Below are 16467 nucleotides of genomic sequence, written 5' to 3' on the forward strand. Positions count from 1 at the left end.
AAGGGAAATAAATATAAGATAAACAGCATCTTACCTCTACTGATGTCAAATTATTAGTTTTTCTTTTCCCCTTTAAGGTTTCTGCTTTCCATAAACTCTGATTCTCCAGAATCCAGTGAATAAAACCTATTTTTGAAAATCCTTTTTTAAAAATTCAGCCTGCTTCTAAAAGAGCAGGAAAAACATAGGGTCAGGCATTGGGTCAGTAGAGGACACTTCTGATGGAGGGCAGCTTGGAGCAAATGAGAGAGAAATAACAAAATCCCATGGCCAAACAGTATTGCTTCATCTCCTTCCCACCACCAAGTAGATTGGGCCCTTTGTGCATGAAGGAATTCTGGCTTAAGGACTCTGGCTGGGCAGCAGTCCTTGGCTTGTCTTGTCTTCGGGGCCTGCAGGGTTTTGGAAATGCTGATTTTTCTTGTGAAACTGACAGGGAGGCTACATCAGGCCCTGGAAACAGGGACATTCCCAGATTTAGTGAGCATGTGAAATCTTTTTACCCTAAGGGGAGGAAGACTGAGCAAAGAGTTCAGCATAAGCAACAGAAAAACAATTCCAAATTAATACCAAGCCTGATTTGTATCACAGCTACCAAATCACTGAGCATTCATGTGTGTCAGTACTAATGTGAATTGCTGGGAGTTTCATAGGAGGATCCCTTGATGACTACATGTGAAAGCAAATTGCACTTTTCAAAAAGGGTCAGTAGCCTGATTCCAAATGAAGTCCCTATTCCTTGTTGTTGTGAAAGGGTTTTTTTTCAGATACCCTGTCAGTGGGTGAGAGATGGTCGAACAGTCTGTCAGAAAATATTGAAACCAACAAAACCACCCATTAAAAAAAAAAAGGGGAACAAAGAGATCATAATTTGACACTTTTTCTCTACCTATTTTCTGCTGAAGGGGTTGAAATCTGACAAGGCACCCTGGGAGGTGCAGCGGAAAGTGACATAGAAAGTTGGTCATTAAGCAGAGCTGTCATTGCAAATTATTTTTGTCCAGGGTGAAAAGTTCTAACTCATTTGGTGCCCAGCCGGGTCCAGGCCCCAGGCAAGTTGTTATACTTCCCCCATGCTGTTAAATGGAGCTTCAACACTGATTTTTCTTCTCTCTATGCAGTTGGAGTCACCTGGGAGCCCCCCAGGGCCAGAGCTGCCTGTAGAGACTATACTGGATGACAGGGAACGCAGGATTTCCCATTCGCTCTACAGTGGGATCGAGGGGCTCAGTGAATCACCCACAAGGAATGCTGCACTAAGTAGGATAATGGGTGAGTAGTATAGGCTCTGCTAATCATCTCTGGTTTTTGTCCTTTCTCTGGTTCCCTGAGGGATGATGAAGGTATTATTTATGTGGGAAGCTGGTAACGTGAAAGGTGTGTAGTGACCAGTTTAAAGCCTACCTTTAAAAAAAAAAAAAAAAAAGTTTCACGTACACCTTCTAGACAGCTTGATGTGAGAGGGTAAGTCAACAAATTAACGTATAAAATGCGCTTCAGAGCCCATAACAGGCAATAGAAAAAATAACAGGCATATTCAGACTATTTCAGTGGGATGCTATGTTGTATGTTTGGTCTTTGTGGACAGACTTCATACAAATGAAGTCACTGACTGCTGATATAAACAATTTATTGTTATATTTCAGTGCTCATTCACCTCCGCTTTAACCCCTCTTAAAAACAAAACCAAAATAAAATAATGTAATCTCAAACCCATTTATGCTTAATAGGGTATTTGCTTATTTCAGATGAATTTCTGCTTTGCAAGGCACCAGTTTTAAAACCTGATAAGTAATTTTATGCATCCTTTGTTTGGATTCCATGCCATACTGTCTGCATGGCCCCCAGTGGGTAATGAGGTTATTAGCAGTTGCTCTGCAGCAGTTCAGCTTTATACTAACAGATCTAGTTAATAAAGACTTGTCTTGCCACAGGAGTGGTTGGATTTACTGAGCAGCATGGGATTAGCTTGTAAGGATTTTCAAGTTTAAAACACAAAAAGCTGATTAAAATGGCACCTGACATAAAATATTTCTGCTGCTACTTGCGGTGCAAATCTGAAACTTAAAATGTAGCCATTAAATCCACTACCTCTTAGTACACCTTATACATTTCTACTGCATTGCAATTGGAGGGCTTGTTAAAAAGTTGACATGAAATAAGAGTGAATTTAGCTTTCAGTCCCTTAGGATGGGTATTCAGCTTTAGAAAGCGGAAATCCTCCTTTTGGGGCTTTTTGTTGGTTATCACTTTCTAAGCACATTTTCTGTATACTTTTTGAAGTAGCAAAATGGTACTTTATGAGAAGATTACAAAACGCTATGTTTTATTTTGTATGATTTTTGTCAGTTATGCTTTACTGTTGCCTGAACATACACAGCAAAGCCAAACCTTAAAAGAAAACCGGAAAGATCTGTTCTGTTCTATTACATTATAGATTTATGCTAGCTGAACGAGGAGGAGAATGGATCCAGTTGTCACTAATCCATGAACTTTCATCCCAGAAAATTCATGTCCATCTAAAGAAATCTAATTTTTTTTGAGATTTACTGAAAAGCTTAAGGAATTAAGAATAAATCTAGCTGAAATCTTTAGTGCTGTTGTTTCAAAGAAAATAGTTAATTTTCTTATGGTTTTAGGTTTTTAGATAAAATATTTGCACAGCACTAGCTATGCTTTTTTCCATCAGCATGCAGAGGATTTACATGTAAAATCTGTATGAGCATTAAAGAGTTATCATGTAAACACCTTGTCTAGCAATGGGAGAACAGACCTCAAGAGAGTTTGTATCCATGCATGTCAGGTGAGGCAGTGCAGTTTCATATCAAAGGAATATCAGATTTGCCATGCCAAAGCAAACTAGTGGTTTATCAAGTCTGGTATCTTTCCTTCAGCAGCAGCCAGTAACTGATGTTTCAACAGAAGGCAGAAAAACTTTTCCAATATGTGTATAGGGGTAAAAATCCATTTCAACTCTTGCCAATGTGCATCTTATGCTTTTAAGCATAAGATATGGTTTTCTCTTTTTCAGCTGTACTCCAAAGGTATGCTCAAGAGAATTGGAACCATGCATAAACTGCTTAAAATTGGTTCCATCATAAATCTCTTATGTGTTTTTGGTGACCAGTATAACAAAGTTAAAACCAAAAGGGTGATTTGGATTATCTTGATTAGAAACTGGTTTTGTTGGAACTGAGGTTGGCTCTGATGGCATAAATCAGCATCACTCCACCATATTTAAACGTTCATTTGAAGGCTGCTGTTCCATTATTTTAACCTTAACAATTCTGAATACCTCATGTGAGCCCCATCTAACCAATCGTTTTTCTTTGCTAAACTAAAACTCTAGTTTTTAAGTGTTCTATATTTATATGTACATAACAGCATAGCACAAAGGTGCTTGGATTATCTGTTGCCACAGAAGTAGTGAGCACACAGCCATTTGTTTGGGTAGGGGCAGAAGATGACCACATTAACTGTACCTGTAATAAGCACATGCATGAACATTATCTGGCACACTTAACATCCTATTAGCATTTAAAACAGGACAATTCCCTAGAATTCTCACTTGCCTTGATACAGCAGTGGAAGCGCTTCACTCCTGTCTATTGTCTCAAGAATATTCTCTCTCTTTAGGGCTCTCTTGCAAAACTGCTGCTCACCTTGACTTCTTACTACTCCATCCTACTCAATAATGGCTTTCTGAATGAAGTGAAATTATAAATATTCTTAGCAGAGTGTGCTGCTGCTTGCACAGAGTCACAACAAAGCTAACAGAAGCATAACATTTCTTCTTTCTAAAATTTAATATCATGAAATTGGAAAGGGTATTTAAACCTCCTGTGCTCATTTTTCTTCCAGTAGACACTGACAGAAAGAATCAACTTGTCCAAAACTTGCCAAGACTTAATAAGATGTATCCTCTTGGGAGTAAGAGTTGGAATTAAGATGACAATTTTAAAATATTCTTTTTAACAATACATAGACCACTTTGATCATCTGAACCAGGTTTCGTGGGACTGCTAACATTCCTGGTTTAGTTTTGTTTGTTGACTACTTTTCTATATGGTCCTTCTGGCTTATAGGTTTTATTATCCCTTTCATTATCCATATATAGATGTAGATATATGGAGAGAGGGAGAAATGCTTAATTTTTTTTACCCTGGGAAAGGAGTTTTGAAATGTGAGCAGATTATTTCTATTGCATTTTTTAAGAGAATGGTAACTTTAACGCTCTACCTTCATTACCTTGAACTGACCCCCAGTTATCTTTCCTGCTTGGTGCAGGAGGCTGGACCTGATGATCTTCTGAGGTCTGTTCCGGCCTTACAATCTATGAATCTATTATAAGAAATATCTGTAGCTAGTGTGTTTTCAGCCTATCCAAAATTAATTTTAAAATACAAGTGTTTAACAATGCCCTAACTTGCTTGTCACTGTGATTAAAAATGGAAGACTTTTTCTGTTGTACTACAACTATTTATTTTCTATTATGCAGCTGATTTCCACAAATGTAAAGTTGCTTTCTGTGTATCTTCTTGTTATTGTGCAAACAGCTTAGTACAGTCATGGCACAAGTCTTACTTTTATTTGTAGTTTAATGACATGCTGCTTGCTTATGAATGTGGCAGATTTTTTTTTGGCTAAAGTTGACTAAGTAGAACTTTATTTATCAAGAATGTGAACAGAATAACAATGACATTAATATATTATTTTGTTGGGATGGACTACAGTAGCAATACTACCACTACAAAAAAAAAAAAAAAAAAAGAAAATAGGCAAAATCTAATTTTCCCAGAAAAGAATTTAACTGGGACATGGTCAGTCACAAGTATACATCCTTACCAAAAAATAAATAAATTCCTGGGCTTTGTAAAGACCACTTGTAGCCAGGACCTGTTTATATGCCATCTAAAAATGTCTTTTAGTTCAACATACCAACGTTGTTTATCAATTTAAGCAATGAGAAGGTGTTGCCTTGCTAAATGACCAACACTTTTTCTACAACACCTTGTTTTCCTAAGAAATTTCCCATTTGTGTACTCACCATCCCAGTTCTGTTCTGTTTAGCTTGAGACCTGATAACCTGAAGTAATATGGTTGCAGATCACTTTTAAGTAAAGAAGACACTTTTACTTCAAAATCTAACTCTTCATGCAAACAAGGAGGAAAATGAAACAGGAGATGTTCTTTTCTCTCTTATTATATTGTTCTGCAGATTCTGTAGAATTATTTACACTTCATTACAGGCCACTAATATTTGCGTCATGCAGCATTTAGGAATTAACAATATGAAAACTCTTTTCTGCCTAATCATCTTCATTTTTTTTCATTTTGTTGGCTTCAATACTCATGGAAACTAACTTTCACCCTGGGATTAGTATTAGGTTTCTTCCTGATTAATTAAAAAAATGTGTGTCCTAAAGTTACATTTTGAGCTTACAAAGTTATGGGATTTCTTTATATAGTTAATACATACACAAACGGGTTGTTAGGATTCATTTGCTAAGTCATGGCAAAATAGGGGACATACATTTCTTCACAGAGGGAGATTTAAAGGCTCCTTGTGTTCAATTTTCACAGTGCCAAAATGTCTGTTTGGGTCTAATCCTAAAAAATGCTTGGATTCAAACAACCTTCATCTGGGAGCGGTGCAGCTAAGACATAAAAGTCTATCTACTTAGAAATTCCTTTGAAGAGAAAGCACCAACAGCATATGAATGAGGTCAGATTCAGTAACATGAATTGGTCCTCCAAGTCCAGTATTGTATATGAAAAAGGTTATTTCTAATAGTCTAGCAGAAAGCATCATTCTAGCTTGATGGGTTCCAAGAATGATAAGGTCTCCTTGGATATGAAGTACTTTTGGTTGTGCTGTTGTATCTGCTTTTTCTATAATACTTTGTTTCTGAGGAGCTTTCTTTACACAGCTCCTTCACTCCAAGCCTGGATTATTCTCTACTGGGGTCTGGAGGTATAGTTATAGCAAAGCTTCCTTCAGTGTTTTTGGCTGTTCAGATCTGAGAATTTCCATAGATCTGCTAGGAAGATAAAAAAAATTCATAGCTTGAGGGGCTTGTACAGTCAAGCTCTCTGGTAACAAAAGTTGCTGTTCCCTTTGTTTGTTTCCTTGGATAAACATATGTGGCCTTTTTTGGTTATCTTGTTTATGAAATAACACTGGGGGGTATCTCATCATAAAGACATACAGGTATATGTAATTGTTGGTGTCTGGTTTGTAAAAGTCCAGTTGTATGAAGAATAAGAGTAAGATGTTCTCTCTTCTTTCTGCCATCTAAAACATTTCAGAGCTTGAGGTAAATGTAAGCAAGTTGTTCTTGGATCCTTGTCAGTTGTAAAACAGGGGTGGGCAATTATTTCTGCTGGAGGGCTGCTTAATGAGTATTGGTGAGGTGTCAAGGGCTGCAAGGGTCGCCCTGCCCTTGGAGAGGTGCCACACCCCCATTTTGTGACCAGAAGTCCTGCCCCCAACCCCTGACCTTTGTCCCTGGAAATCTCTCCCCTTGCCCAGGAAGTACTTCTTTTGGGGGGAGGGGAGGTTTGCTTGTATATTGTGTGTGAAGGAGTTGGGGGGGGTGATGGGGGGAGTATGTGGTTGGGGGTACGTGGGTATGGTATTGGGTGTGGGGGTGTAGCAGGGGTGTGTGTGCTTGTTGCTTTAGGATGTGTGACTTGTGGTTGAGGTGTGGGGTGTGTGGGACTGCTGGGGGGGTGTGTGGGTATGGTGCAGGTGCAGGGTGTGTGAGGCATATATGGGGGGTGTGGGATGTGTGTGGGTATGATGGGGTGGGGTGTGTGAGGGGTTGTGGATGCATGTATGGGGAGGTGTGGGTGTATGTGTGTTGGGGTGTGGGATGTGCGTGTGGCTGAGGTGTTGGATGTGTGTGGGGAACTGACTAGGTGGGGGTCAGGGTGTGTGAGTGGGATGTGTATGGTCGGATGTGTGGTTGGGATGTGAGGTGTGTGGGACAGTGTTGGGTGTGTGTGTGGGTGCGGTGGGGGGTTGAGGTGTGTTGAGGGGGTGTGGGGGCATGTGGGGTGCGGGTGGGTTGGCTTTCCCTCCTGTGCACTCTTTGTGACGTGGCTCAGCCCAGCCCTTCCATGGGCAGGGGGAGGGGATGGGGAATCAGCGCTGCCTGCCTGGCTTACAGCGTGCTGCAAAGGGCAGGAAAGCAGCTGCCACCGGCCGACAGTGACAGAAGCCCCTGCCAGAGGGGAAGGGGGACAGGGAGCCAAGCCTGGCACTGCCAGCTCTCTTGGTCTCTGTCCCACACCTGGCCAGCAGGGCTGCTATTGTTGCTGCTTTGCTCTCATGTGCCTGCCTGGCAGGGCTGCACTAAGTGCACGCTGGTTCCTGCTGGTGCTTCCCACTTCCTGCCTGTCCCATGCCTGCCCTGCTGGGCTTTGTGAGCAACCAAACTCCTTCACGCCTCCCAACCCTCATCTACACTTTCCTCCACTGAGCGTGAGCAGGACTAGAGTGAGTACAGGCAGAGCCCGCTCTGCTCCCATCAACACTGCAGCTTCTCCTCCCTACCTGCTGCCCAAAGCACTACAGCAGGGACAGGAGGAGTCACTAGAGGGATGGAAGAGCCCAGAAGCTGTGCCTGCTAGTGGTGGGGCTGGTGCCCTCCGACAGAGGAGGCTGGGAGCGCAGAGCGCAGCAGGGGCAGCTGATGGCAGGGCTGGGTATAGTTAATTGGTAAACACCTGCAGGCCATATTTTCCCACCCCTGTTCTAAAATGTCAGGGGCTTTGCTGAACTCGGAGAACATTAGGTTGTCTTACCATACCGAGGTTTGTTTATCTCTAGCAACATCATAAGCTAGTAGCTGAACTGAGTTATACTAGTGCTATGTTTGAGGGATTTTTAACATCTCCTGAAAGGCTGTGGATTTGTCTTCTCCAAGAGTGATTCCTGCTTACAAACCATGTTCAGGCTGTCTACAGAGGAGATACTGACTCTGTTGGTGAGGTGTGTCTAACAGTGCCATTTCTTCCCTTCTTTTCATCTGCAGTCAAAAACAAGGATGCTTCTAGTGTACTTTCTTTTTAATTTCAAACCAACTCTTAATATACCACTTGTCAAATATAAAGAAGGATGAAGAAAAGTTAAAAGTTACATCATTGATACAGACTCTCAAATTGGAAGTTCAGCCTCTGGAACGCTATCCTTTTGCAGTCAATGCTTTGGAGATATTAACCACGGAGTTAACAAGCATTTTGTTTAGGAAGTTGTACATTATCAGATTATACCTTAACCTGTCCACCAAACAAACTTGCTAGTCAAAGAATTAGTTGCTTTGCGAAATGAATCCATTCATTACAGCTTGACAGTGATAGGTTGAAAATCTCATTTGAAGACAACAGTTTTTAAGATAACTGTATAAATTGTATTTGATTAGCCAATAGGATGATGAATTTTAGATGCTTGGTAACATAACTAAGATATGGTAAATTAACTGACTTTGACAGAGGTGTGTACCACGCAGTTCTTAAGATGTATAATGATTATACTGATTCTTTTGCTGCTGTTAGTGTCCTTTGTATAGTGATATATTTGAAATATTTTAGTCTATGCCAGAGGAACAACTAAACTTTTTAGAAGATTAAATTTTAGCAAGCAATAAGAGGCTGAATTACAGAGAAGCTTACATGAACTGAAAATTTTGAATAATATGGAGAGGTATAACACGTTATTGCTCACTAGTTGCCTTGGGTAACTAACATAACCTCATTGTCATATTTGCAGAAGTGTTAGTATTCATTAGAACAAGTATAAATAAATGTAGCTTAGCAATATTGATGGTACAAAGGTAACCATAGGTGTATAAAACCAAACTGACAAATTTTTAAGACTGATCATGTTATGTAGAATCATCACTTTTACTGTCTTCCAAGTGTCATTGTTCTTCATAACCTCCAACACATTAGCATTAAAAAAACAGGAAATGGGGACTCAGTTTAAAATGATGGTGATATTACTAAGCACTGCAATAAAAAAATCCTTTGTGACACATGATTGTAACTGTTTAGTCTGTTCTGGTGAGACAGAAGTTTTATATAGATTTAAGTTACATCTGTGTTTTATTAAGCAGCTTGGAAACTCCAATAGGCCATGGAATAGATTAACTACACAGTAAAATTCCATACATGTGTAAAATAACTGAATTATGGTTTATGATAAATAATTATCTGTATGCAAATTAACTTTATTTGGGAAAAAGCAATGTTTCCACTAATTTGTAAAAGTGCCCAGTCCTCAGTCTCTTCTCCATGTTACTTGCCCCATTAAAACTCAGATGAGAGGCAGCATCACCCACTTATTTTGTATTTTCAAATATAAAGGTCCTGTGTCAATTCCTTTAACATCAGTATCACAAATAGTTTGGATTTTGGTGGGGACAGTATTAGGATCTTAAATCAAATTTTCCTGATTTTGGATACTTAAACATAGGTATTTAAATCTGCATTTGGAATCTAAACAGATTACTGTTTTGGGACTTATTTTGCTGTTGTTTAAAAAATTCTAGTGTACAAGGTTCCTAGTCACCTGTAGCCATGGGTGCTTTGGAAAAGGAGTTAAGTTCCTATTGTGAATCAACCAAGTTAAGGTTAAGGTTTGTTCATGAGAGATGATGATCCTCAGTTTTCATTTGACCCTATTTCTGCATGCCTACTGAGGTCTTAAAATACTCAGTAGAATTAGAATCTGAGCCAGTTAATACTCTTCAGCAAGTAGGATACATGTACCGTATTTACCCAAATCCAAGATGACTTTGAATTTAAGACAATCCTCCAATGATTAGACTGTAGACATAGAACATTTATAAATCTGTTACAAGTTTCCATGTATAGAATCTTAACTATTGAGGGTTGTTTTTGGTCCCCTCACTGCTGCAGCAGGACAGGCAGGGGAAGGGGGAAGGTAGGACAGACAGTGTGGGGAGTCAAGTAGACTCTCCCTTGCCACCTGCTACCTGTTTCTTCCTATCACCTGCCCCCCTGCCACTTGTCCCCCTAGCCCCTATTCCCCCATGCCTGCACCCCAACTCCTGCCTGCCCTGTGGCACCAGGACCACCTGAAACATATGGTCACTCTGGCCCCAGTCAAGCCACGCAATGGCTGCAGCGGTCTGGAGCCAGAGAATAAGGGTATGGGAGGAGGGATAGTTAGTGGATGTGGCTCTAAACCTAAGCCTGGGTAGGCAACAGAGTTGGAGCCACCGCAGCCAAGCCCCGTCCCCTTCTCTCCCCTCAAATCCAAGATGAGAAGTTTTTTCTCCCATATTAAAGGAGGGGAATAAACCTTGTCTTGGATTTGAGTAAATACAGTACTTCCAATTCATATTGTCTTCAGAATTCTTCATAGTAAGACACGTACAAAATCAGCTAGACAGTTAATTTTATTATCTATGTTATGTCAGTTTTATCAGCAACATGACAGTTTGATGCGACATTTTATCAATTGTGATAAAACTTCATATTCAGGACTCTATCTACAGTTTATTTTTTCCCCTTCTATTGTACAGGTAAATACCAGCTGTCTCCAACGGTGAATATGCCCCAAGATGACATGGTTATTATTGAAGATGATAGATTGCCAGTACTTCCACCACATCTTTCTGACCAGTCGTCATCTAGTTCTCATGATGATGTGGGTTTTGGAACAGTGGATGCTGGTGCATGGACTAAAGGCACAATTAATGAGTCCACAGACTGGTAAGATCAACCATAGAGCAAAAGTACAGTAGTTCATGGTGATCATACCTTTTTCTTTAATATTAGCTACAGTGAATATCAATCTTCATTTTTAGTTGGTGTTCAGGCCCAGCATTTTCACATATTTAATTGCTGCTATTTCAATAAGAAAATTGGCACAGGTAATTTTGATGGAGGTTTATTTTCTGATTTTACGTTTTTATGCAGTCTCAAAACTCATTTAGATAAATGCGACTGATTTGTTATTAAGGTCAGAGTCAGTATATCGCACTGCTAATTTGATTACTTAATATTAATCAGTTACCAACTGAGTTAGCTTTGGGTTTAATCAGAACAATCTGAACATTTATAGGACGGCATTGGTTAAATTTAAAAGCTTAAGGTTATGAAAAATTAAGGCAAAGCCCAATGGGAAAAGTTCATTTATAATTCTCTCTGTAAATAGAATCTATCTTCATAATCCATATAACCATAGTCTATATGACATTCTAAGTGTCCATCTATATTTAAAGTCTTACAGCACATCACCATTAGCCTTTTATGACATCGTACATAAGAAACAATGTAACTTTAAAATATTATTTTTGGAAATGGGAGTTCTTAATTTAGGCCTGCTATATGTTCATGCTCACATAATGTGACTAGTTAAGAATTCCTTATTATTTAGGACAAATGAGATTCATTATGTGCGGTATTCTGATTGATAAACAGAGTATTGGTTCCATGTTTTTAAAACACGGAAACCAAATTTTCTCACATTTTAATCTTCCAATAAAAGTAATTTCTATTAATATTGGATTAAATCTGTGATCTGAGTACGTACATGGAAATTTTTATAAATGAATCACAATGACTAACGCAATTGATTCTATTACTGGCTTGTTTGTTGTCCCTTATAAAAGAAATACCACATATTGCTTAGCTAGTTCTGTTAGTGTGGGTCTGTGAGAACTGTGCATTAATTTGCAAGTCTTGTAATTATAAACAGCAATAGGCAAATTATGAGACTTCTCTCTGGTACTACTTCCTAATGTTGCAGTGATAATTAATGCAAAAGGAGTGACGTATTAGCATGTTCTTATTTCTCCCATCCCCTGGGTGCATTATAAATGTGTCAGCAATATCTTAATAAAACAGATTCTGATTTGCATGTCAGCTGCTTCTTTTTTTTTATATGAAGTGTATTTGGATTGCTGTCCTGGGATGGCTTTTGCTATTTCTGTGCACTCTTTGAATTATTATATTAAAAAGTAACTTTTTTGCCTTTTATTTTGTTTTTCTGTTAATGTTGAGCCTGTTCTCAGAAAGTCTCACCTGTGATTTGGGTCCTTGAAAAGTCCATCTGTGTCTTTTGTAAAAGCTTTTAGAGCTGAAAATCTGAGGTTTTTCAAAATAGAATGCCACTCAAGACTGCACGTAATGGGTTATCTCTGAGTGAATTTTTCAGCTGAACATGGGGGGAAAACCTACAGCATAAAGTAAAAGCCATTTTTGAATCTGCACATTCACGGTTGCAGTGTAACTTACTTTTGTTTCCAGAAAAGTGTATGAATAGTAACAATAAAGAATTAGGGATTAAATATTCTGAGATTCATTTTGTGCAAAAACCTTGACATTTCTATTTTTATGAGAAATTGTTAGGGTCTTTAGATACAGTTGCTGTTAAAAGAGCAGATCAGTTTAGTGCCTCACTCATCTATAATGCATTGTTTGTAAATAAATAAATAAATAAACAAGCAAATAACGAACTAAATAAGTAAATAGCAGTAGAAGTAGATTGTTGCATTAATTTCCTGCTGCTAATGGATGAAGGAAGACTTGTAAAATGAAGGTGCATTGTATGATTTTGCTGGAAGGCACAAAGGGTAAAGCTAAGAATATGGATGAAGGGTTATCCAAACAAGAATGGCAGCTGTTCTGAATCACAGCAGAAAACGTAAGCTTTTCCAGCCTGACAATATCTCTCTAATCCTTGATGAAAATGTTATGAAAACAAAGGGGCAATAAGACAGGATTAATAAGTGGAATTTTAATAACATTGAGGGTCAGAAGACGGTTACATTCTTTTAAGAATCAGCTGTCATTCCAGAAATCTTATTTGTTAAGTATGCTAGAATATGGTAAATTGTCTTTGGCATTGCTTTAATGAGTTGCATTAATATAAGACAGAAGGTGACTTTAACATCTCTGAGAAATATTAAAATTAGCTATTTTCTGGATGTTAGTTTCTCTGCTATGCTTGTTGACTTTTCAACTTACGGATCTTTACCATATGGATGTTCATTTGAGTATTATTTGGCAAACATATGTGTTTAAATTACTGTGATTTTGGTATTTGTTAATTACTAGGATATATTTTTGCCTCATTAATATATTTTTTTACAATGAAGGCAGGACATTAAAACTTGTGGAATACCATGACATTCTAATATCTCCAGTGAAGGAGAGCTTGTAAAAGAGAAAACTGTATTGCTTTGAGATCTGAATGAAAGTTTAATCTTCAGGGGGGTTTTGCAGGCATTAAATAATTAGTCCTTATAAGGACCTCTCAGAGCATGATAACTGCAGATGAGGAAGCTGAAAAGCAACTGAGAGATGACATGATTTGCCCAAGGATTTAGAATGGGTGTTAGAAGAACTGGAATTAGAGCTCAGGAAATCCTGGTTCCTGGTCCCAGTTTGGACCTTGTCTTTCTTTTTATAATCCTTCTGATGCATTTGAAGTTTTATTTTACCATCAAGGTTTAGTATATTGATAAGACTTTAAATGAATATCTATAACCAGTGTTGAATTTACATGAAAATAATATTAATCTTTGTAAGGAACATTACAACCCTGGTTGAAATGAGCAGTGATATGAGGAAGATCACACCAGCAAAGGAACAGGCAGCCAAGACAAACAGTATTAGAAATTCATTCCTTGGAAAGAAAGAACCACATAATCCATTCTGTTCAACAAGATAAAGCTGGTCATCTCTAACTTGTGCAAGCTGCATTAACAAATGTTGGTAGAGGAATTTCTCATTTAACAGCAACAATTTTCTTCCTTAATACCAACAAATCACTGTAGTCTTCAGAGGCAACAGGGCTTAGTTGCAAGCCAGAAAATCTTGTGTAGCCTTTGGAAAGTCATTTATGATCTGATTATGAGAGATGAAGAACCTTGTAAGTTCATTTGAAGTAATTTAGGACACATTTTCAAACTGATGTGAACCATAGTCATCTCAGAATTCCAGTACTGAAGATACCAAAAATATGGTTGTGTCTGTTTTTCCTTTCTGTACCATGGGGGTTAAGTAAATTTAGTCACATGGGCTAAGGACAGACAGTCAAAAAGCCTGAGCCTGAATTGATTTAATCTTTGCAGGCTAGTCTAACTTGCCTAGATTGAATCAGTTTGCAACTGTACAGACATTCCCTCTGGACTGAAGAAATGCAGACACATGCCTGTAGTGGCTCAGGCTAGAAGCCAGGGGGCACTAGAGCAGCCCTCCCTTCTCCATAGTGCTGAGCTGAGTGCGGGGCAGGGTGTGGCAGGCTCCAATTAGGGAGGAGTTTAAACCCCTACCCTGGCCTGCACAGTCCCAGGCTTTTTCCTGCTCACTGCTCAAGTGTTGCTACCCCCAGATCCCAGCTAGCACTATGAGGCAAAGGGTGTGTGTGCAGTGCATGCATCTGTTGATGATACTGAGCTTTTCAATCGCCCTCTCCCTGCTTCTTCATGCTGCCTGCAACCCTGACAGGCAAGGGAGCCAGCAGGGAGCTGATAACATAGCGTTTATCAGCCCATCAACAAAGCAAAAGCCTCTCAGTTCAAGCTCTTAAACAGCTTTTTTTCAAGGAAGGAATGGAGGGACATACCAGCTGCCCTGTTGATTAGCTTCAAAAAGCCCTAAATGGACACTGTTCTGTCTGCTTGTCCCAGTGAAATTGGAGACATGCACACACAGGCCTTTGCACCTCTCAGCATTAACTTGCATACCACATGCTGGCAAGGGTCTGTTAGGCTGGGGTCTGTGCTGTGGGAGATGGGAGGAAGGGAGAGGGAGATCTTTGCTTCAGCAATGAGTGCCAAAGGGGGCGGGCAGGGAGAAGACCCTGCTGTGCCTGCATTCTCTGCCGGAGCTCAGGCTAGGGAGTGGAGGGGCGGGGCCAGTCCTGTTCCCTGAAGCAGACATCTGGGATGCTGGGGGACTGGTTAACTTAAACCAGGAAGGGATCTGGGACAGCTATTGCATAAACCGGTTTGTCCCAAATCAGTTAAGTCTGGTACTACATTCAACCAGGTTTATCTTAAACCAGTTTTAGCCATTTTGAAACTGGTTTATGTGCAGTGAACTTATGTTCTGTTACAGGTTTAAACCAGTTTTTGATCACTTAAACCAGTTTATGTGTAATATCTGTTCCTAGCCATGATAGTATTATAAGGATTAAATAGTTATGTTTTGTAACAATTTAAAATCAGTAAAAGCTTTCAGCATGTGCTGAACCTGGGGCCTTGGGTAGCACTGATATAGGTATTCTAGAAATTGTTGCAATAATTAAACCTAAGGACTATGGGCCTGAACCACAATCTTTGTTGTCAAGAAGTAGGTTCAAGGCCTCTGTTAAGTTAAAATATTACATGGTTATCACATGCATATATATATATACCTTTTCATTCTTAAACACATCTCAAAACCTATTTGTGTGCTACAAAATAAACCAGTGCATACCTACAGGGTACAAATCTTTAGAATGAAGTTTTCAAAGCTGTTGAATTTGGATTCTGAAATCCAATTAAAATTAACAGGCATTTGCCATCTAAATCATGCTAGTGGCTTTAAAAGATCTGCCTTCCTCCTCTTAATGTTTTTGTGTACAATACCCAGGTGGTATTTTGACAACAGGTGATTTTCTAGATTAGAGTGTATGTCAAAGCATTCAAACTTTTGTTATTGCAAAATTAAAAATACAAGTGGGCTATTTGCTTGTTTCCCATTGAGCAAAATACGTGTATTATTCTCTACCCTAAAATGGTGAGTACATTACAAAAAAACAGTAAAAGTGATGCATATCAACTTGCCAGAGAGAAATGACTGTTATAGATTGTGAACCACATTTTGGATGTTTTCACTTGTTTTTGGGATGCATCCAAGTATGTTACACTTAGGCTTTGACTTCAAAATTTTGAACATTTGGTATCCACTAATGGAAATAGATGCATCAGATGAGATTTAATTTCTGCTCAAAATTGTATAAATGGTTAATTGTCCATTAAAAAATATCACCCTCAAAAATCCTTGCCTCGCTAATTAATGTGATTGTTGTTGTTGTGAAATTTGGGGCAATAATTTCTTTCTCTTATTTTTTTTGCTTGGGGGGGGGGGAGGGCATTGTAGAGAATGTTCCATCCTTGGATAGTTTTGCATGTTCTACTTTTTGTCGGTGGATGTCAGAGATTGGATCTAAATCCTTAAGTCCTTATCTGGGCTTTCGTTTACCAGGCTATTGTGGGATATATTCTAATGTGCAAAACTGGGAGTTTCTGGGGACTTCAGCCTATGTGCCATGGTTCATAAAGCAATCTCCTGCCCTTCATATCCTTACATATTCATATCTTTACTTATAAGCTAATGCCTGCCTCCTTTGTCCGGTTAGATATAGGTGAAGCTATAGGCAGGCAGTGTTATAGGAAAGACATCTTTATGAAGCATTCTGTGTGACAGCACTGCAGTGTAAAA

At 39.0% G+C, this 16467-nt stretch overlaps 1 protein-coding gene across 1 annotated transcript in view; it reads left to right on the forward strand.

Moving 5' to 3' along the window:
* Window positions 1-16467, forward strand: part of LOC102372201 (partitioning defective 3 homolog) — a 196974-nt gene that overhangs the window by 98161 nt on the left and 82346 nt on the right. Inside the window, exons 11-12 of the mRNA XM_006037929.2 lie at window positions 1122-1272; window positions 10554-10743. Of these exons, the coding sequence (XP_006037991.2) occupies window positions 1122-1272; window positions 10554-10743 (341 nt within the window). The remainder of the gene's footprint in view (window positions 1-1121; window positions 1273-10553; window positions 10744-16467) is intronic.

Source organism: Alligator sinensis, unplaced genomic scaffold (genome assembly GCF_000455745.1).
Source record: "Alligator sinensis unplaced genomic scaffold, ASM45574v1 scaffold691_1, whole genome shotgun sequence".
In the NCBI taxonomy this organism is placed as follows: Eukaryota; Metazoa; Chordata; order Crocodylia; family Alligatoridae; genus Alligator; species Alligator sinensis.